Source organism: Cibotium barometz, chromosome 48 (genome assembly GCF_041138505.1).
Source record: "Cibotium barometz isolate CiBa-2024 chromosome 48, ASM4113850v1, whole genome shotgun sequence".
NCBI lineage: Eukaryota > Viridiplantae > Streptophyta > Polypodiopsida > Cyatheales > Cibotiaceae > Cibotium > Cibotium barometz.
The window spans coordinates 38,677,115-38,683,114 of record NC_141093.1 but is presented as its reverse complement, the minus strand read 5'-3'; the positions used below and the strand labels follow the sequence as shown (position 1 = coordinate 38,683,114).

Here is a 6,000-nt window from a genome sequence, read left to right as displayed (position 1 = left end):
ATATGGGCATTTAAGTGAGTTTCTATGTTTCATGTTCAAGTGCCTTGCCTTGCTATGCAGAGGAAGAAATCAATGTCAGCCTACCATTGGATTGGTGAGTATAGAAATGGTAGCTTTTTTTGAATGAATGGCATTGATATGGGCATTTAAGTGAGTTTCCATGTTTTGTGTTCAAGTGCCTTGCCTTGCTATGCAAAGACTATGGCTAGATACATGAAGATGAAGAGATTTGCCTTGCTATGGGCATTTAAGTGAGTTTCTATGTTTCATGTTCAAGTGCCTTGCCCGCTATGCAAAGACTATGGCTAGATACATGTTCAAGTGCATAGCCTTGCTATGTAGAGACGATTTGGCTAGATACACGAAGATGAAGCACACCTCAGAAGAAGGAGAACTTAGAAGAGGAAAGGCTGTCTTCTATACTAGTTTTGTTAGTGGATATATTGATCTTTAATAGATGTGAGCTAAATATTTTGGCTTGTTGGTGCTATCTTGGATATGGGCCAGACATTTTGGATTTCATAGTCTTGTTTGTGGATATTGGTGTTATTCTGGATACGGGCCAAGCATTTTGAATTTCATACTCTTATTTGTTAGATTTTGGTACTATCTTGGATATGAGCTAGGTATTGGATGTTAGTTATTTCTTGGGATATGAGGCATGCATTTTGAATTTCACACTCTTGTTACGATTAGCTTCAATTGCCTTTTGGAACTCATCTATGTTGGATTTCATACTTTTAGATATGTGGGTGTTGGCTTTCTTTTTGAATGTTGGTACTATTATGAATATGAGCATGACATTTTGGATTTCATGACTCTTGTTATCAATAGCTTTAAATGTTCTTTACAATTTATTCCATTTGTTCGTGGATGTTAGAACTATACTGGATATGAGCTACACATTTTGTGTTTCATACTCCTTGTTAGCAAATGTCATTTTGAGCTCCCTCCTTTTTGAGGTGACTTTCTAATAGATGCCCTCACATGACCTAGTATCCTTGATGTGTCAATGATATGGCTTCTATGAACTAGTTAAACATAAGCACTCAACATAAGCACATGTACAAGCAAAAGGATGGCAAATGGGTTTCTTCGACGTGTCATTGGCTCTTATTTCTAGCATCCTAATTCATTGAGATAATATATTCGTAAAGACGGTACAAAAATATTTGCTTGGACTTTTTTACTTGTGGATTTTTGCTCGGTAATCATGCATACCCGACCGACATTTTGAAAGGGTGCAAGGAGAAAATTTTGATGATTGTTGATATTTTTCAGTTCTTTTCAAAGAATTTGATATCATTTGTTAAAATGAAATATTCCGAATAATATATTTAGTGGAAATGCCAGAAACATTTTGGTGCCATATTTTAAGGTTTTTTTTTAATACTAGATTTTTTAATTTGTACCAAGCAGTGAAGACTCGATCTGGAGACCTTACCCCACGCACACGCTTCACCAATTCCTCAAGAGTTGCAATGTAATTAGAGAGGTTGTAATTAGAGAGTAAGCATCTCTTCACAACAGCTGCGATGTGATTAGAGCTTGTAATTAGAGAGTAAACATCTCTTCTTCCACAGCTGCAATGGAGGAGGTGGGTGTCTCGCCGGACAACAAGAACGGAAATGTAAGCCCAACAAAGAGGACGCGAAGTTTCGACGAGAAAGCGAGGAGCCTGTGCTGGCAGAAGGCTGATGTGGTGTCCGGGCGGCATCCTGAGCGCTGGCGGAAGGACTCCGCTGGAAACATCGTGTGCCGCAAGTTCACCCGCTGCGATGGCTGCCTTTGCCACGAATACGATCACATCCTTCCCTACTCTAAAGGTCCCCCTACGACACACCATTTTACTACCTGCAGCTGGGAAAACCCTATACAAATGTGTGCATGATATATGAAATTGAAAAACCAAAATTGGGGGTTTTCTGGCTTCACCAAACGGCTTCATGTGTGTGTGTGTGTGTGTGTGTGTGTGTGTGTATACTTTATGCATCAATATGCAAGTATACATACTACTTACACACACACACATGTAAGCATATCTGTACTTGAGTGTGTATGGTACATATATATGTAGGTATACTGACACTCACATGCAAGCATGCGGTTACTTGTGTGTGCATGTGTGTGTGTGTGTGTGGCATGCATCTATGTGTGTTGTGAATGTAAATTTTGGGCTCTTGTTATGTATAGGTGGAGAGTCAGATGCAAAGAATTGTCAAATTCTTCAGTCTCGAGTAAACCGTTACAAGAGCAACAAGGAAGATTTGCGCAAGGAAGAACTTGAACAGTATTCTTGCCATCTCAAGTTCACAGGTTAGTGCATACCTCTCAAAAACATATATGCAGCTCCATTACTATGGTTTTCCAGTTGCAAACAAGGGTGTATTAAAGGTCAGATCTAGTAGGTTTACAAGGAGATTGAGTTTATAGGCCAATCAATGTGAACTGAGGATAGGGTGGAGGTGATTGTATTTAATGATGTAGCTGCATCAACACACTGATTTAACTATATAAAAGGGTTATGTGTTAAACATTTGAAGGGAAAATAGGGGCATCTTTAGGGTCGGGGTGATTTGTTGGGGCTAGAATGCTTCAAGAGTAAAATGAATTTAATTCTACTCATATGATGGACATGCTGCATTTTGTTCCTCGTCTCTACGGGAGGTCCTTGGGATTGAGGTGGGCGAACTAGCTTCTGTGTGAGACATGAAGTGAGAGGTTTGGAGCATGCCGTAAATGTTGGGAGATGATGCATGCAAAATAGATTGTCACCCATATATGAAAGAATAAAGCCCTTCATTATTCCTGGGGAGAAGTTGGGATGCCATCTGGCATGGTAGACTAGATGATTGCAGGGCTCTTTTTAAGGTAGTATTCTTATTTATGAATATGAGGCAAAGATACACATGGACTAATAGTTGGATATAAACCCACTTGTTGCTAGGAAGAGAAGCTTGCATGATTTTTTGTGTAATGGCCAGGAGCAAAGCAAGGAATGCGCCCAACAACGGTATACGGTTATAGCTTAGGCACCTCCAAGTAGAGGTATTGAAGCTGTTTTTGCGAAAAAGCAATTCAATTTTTTTTTTGGTATGAGAAATTCTGTGGGGCTCCTATTGGAGTTATCTTGGTAAAAATTAACCAACGAAGTTAATGAGTGAAGTAACACGAAGGTTGAGCTACTATCTATTGGGGATAATGATTACGAGGGAGAGAGAAATGAATTATTTGTGTGTGTGTGTGTGTGTGTGTGATATCTTGAATATTATCAACCAAGGGTTCCTAGGAAAAGGGTTAACTCAAGATCAGCTAAGGTTGAGGGTTAGGTTTAGATATGGGGATGAAGTGCAAAGGAGAGGTGTGGCACGGACTCATACCTAGGCAAACTTAGTAATGCACTCACGCAACGGATAGGCACGTTAGGCCTCCTGGGGTGTGACTCACGAGTGGTGGGGGTTACAAGGTGCAACATGCGTCGGGTCAAACCCCACAAGGTGCGTTCTTGGCAGCATCGCCTACGGGCAGATAAAAAGTGGATGCCATCATACCTTAGATAGAAATCCCAACTTTCCCAAGCCTCACAACCAGACACAGAAATAGGTCTCTCGAAAACCTCACACTGCAAGTAGTTTTTTTTTTGGTTTCAACTGGCCATAGGTCCAAGATCCTCTTGTAGTTATCATTTTTTGTCACCCATGGGCCCTTTTTATCCGCCCGTAGGCGTTGCCACAGAGGAAGCACCTTGTGCGGTTTTCAACCCAAGAGCTCTTGGTCCTAGACAAGCATCTTTACCACTTGAGCTATCACCTCATTGGCACTTAATAGTTCGGAACAGGATCCCATCATAAACCAAAGTTTAAGTTTGGGAAGACTTCACAAAATCAAAACCAAACCCAAGTTTTGGGTGATTCCAATCTGAAGAAAGAGAAGAAAACCCTCTAGAGTCTTTGGACTTTCCGAGATGGTGTGTGTTTCATTTAGGGCCATACGAAGGCGAGTTGTTCGTAGGTGAAGAAAGCAAGGTAGCTCACGAGACTGAAGTAAAAGGTAACCCTAAAATTATTCCGTTGATACTAGAGTTCTAGATCATAGTGCGTGCATGGTATGTAACTTCAACATGTCGATCTTCGGTCCCAATGATCATATAGAGATGTATGGATCGGTATTGGGGAAGACTGCGCACATCCTTTTTGACCTTGGTAGTACGCACAACTTCGTGAATGCAAAACTTGTGCAAAAGTTGGGAGTGGAGATGCAACCAAGTGATCATGTGTATCGTGCGAACCTGGTGGCTGTAATTCACACGATTAGACATGCGTGCTATTTGGGCACTGTCTTGTAAATATTTAACATTTAAACACTTATGATATGGAAACATGCCAAATGGAAATACTTATGAGATGGAAACATGCCAAGACAAAGACAAAGGCACCGTCTCATAAATATTTAACATTTAAACACTTATGAAATGGAAACATGCCAAGACAATGACATTTTTGAAAATGACAATTGCACAGTGACACCACACTGAGGCTGGACCGGACTGACCCCTTTCCCCCTTCAATACGAAGTATATTATTGCAGTGTTTAATTTTGTACAATGTTCCATGGGCTCTTTAAGCCAGATTTTCCATGAACAAAAGAGATGAAACCAAACAAGATTATTTGTTGAAGAAGGATTCCGTCAGTCTAGAGGCTTTCCAGCAATCCCCATCTCTCGTTGGAGCAAAGCAACCACGAAACTAGTGTTCCAGGTCCACACACGACATTGATGTGTTCGTACTAGTGCCTGAGTTGCATCCTCACGATGGAGAAATGGAAAACTGGCACTAGAGGACACTCCTGCGCACAAATCCAAGTAGCAACAAAGTATGTGGGTGAAGTAGAGTGCGTAGGATGCAACCAATGGGTCACGGGTGCCGCTTGCAAGTACGAACAAGCTTGTAGAAGACCTGGAACAGCTCCAAACAGCAACGCAGCCGAGGGGGTTCTCCAAGAACAGTCGCCTATCAACACAGGCTTCTCAAGAGTTAGCCGTACAACATCACATTGGTGACCTAATGATGTGGTGCCCATACTGGTGGTTTAGCTGGGCAGCAGAACGGACAACAACCAACACATAGTGAGGGGTACCCTTTAGATAAGGATGAGAGAAATGCAAGCGGGTGAGTAGTCCCCTTGTGTGAGCAAAAAATGATGGAGAGCGTGTGTAGGAAAAAATGACAATGAAGTTTGCGGGGAGGGGAGTCGTTGTCTTGCATGGGGCTTTAGGTGCCCACACCTACTCTTTGCCACATGGGTGGTAAACACTCACTTAACGGTTGTCAGCTTGGCCAATCATTTTTGGTGCAAAGGATGGGTGGCAAGATCACTTTGCCATAGACAATCTTAGATGGGGCCTCTCTCCTGGATACATGTACCGTGTTGTTGTAGGCAAACTCTACAAGGGGTAGATACTTTTCCCGCAGGGTCTATTGGTATGTAGCATAGAACTTGAGAAGATCTAACACGGCTGAATTTGCAGCCCCACTTTGGCCATTTGTTTGTGGGTGATAAGTATTCGCTTTGCAGGGTGGTCACAAGTCGTGCTGTTATAGACAGTGAGGCAGAACAGATATGAGAGAGAGAGAGAGAGAGAGAGAGAGAGAGAGAGTTGAGCTATGGTGACTGTAATTCACATACACTAACACACTTAGCCCCTTTTAGGGGCTGTTCACACATGAAGCTCCGAATTCCAACAAACCCCCCTTTGGAATGAAGGTGGAGATGACCCGAGATAGACCTTCAATAGGCATGGCGATTTGGGCCCTAGAGTGTGTCATGTGATGCAACAGAACACAATGACACCAACACTCGTACTCTCAGGACAGGTTTGATATAAGAGCTTGACCACTAATGCGTGTGCCTTCATCAATCTACTCAAAAACACCCCCCCTTGATCTAAACAGGGGTAGAGAATAAAGGGCTTACAATTATTATACACATGATGGAGAACAC

General features: G+C 42.1%; 1 protein-coding gene across 2 annotated transcripts in view; it reads left to right on the top strand.

The window, feature by feature from the left end:
• The first annotated feature begins 1,434 nt into the window (after nt 1-1,434).
• Nucleotides 1,435-6,000, top strand: part of LOC147611159 (HNH endonuclease domain-containing protein) — a 60,132-nt gene continuing 55,566 nt past the window's right edge. Inside the window, exons 1-2 of one of the 2 annotated variants that reach the window (XM_086785829.1) lie at nt 1,435-1,826; nt 2,194-2,316. In XM_086785829.1, coding sequence (XP_086641955.1) covers nt 1,589-1,826; nt 2,194-2,316 — 361 coding nt within the window. In that variant the 5' untranslated portion in view covers nt 1,435-1,588. The remainder of the gene's footprint in view (nt 1,827-2,193; nt 2,317-6,000) is intronic. The other variant, XM_086785827.1, reaches the window with a different exon arrangement.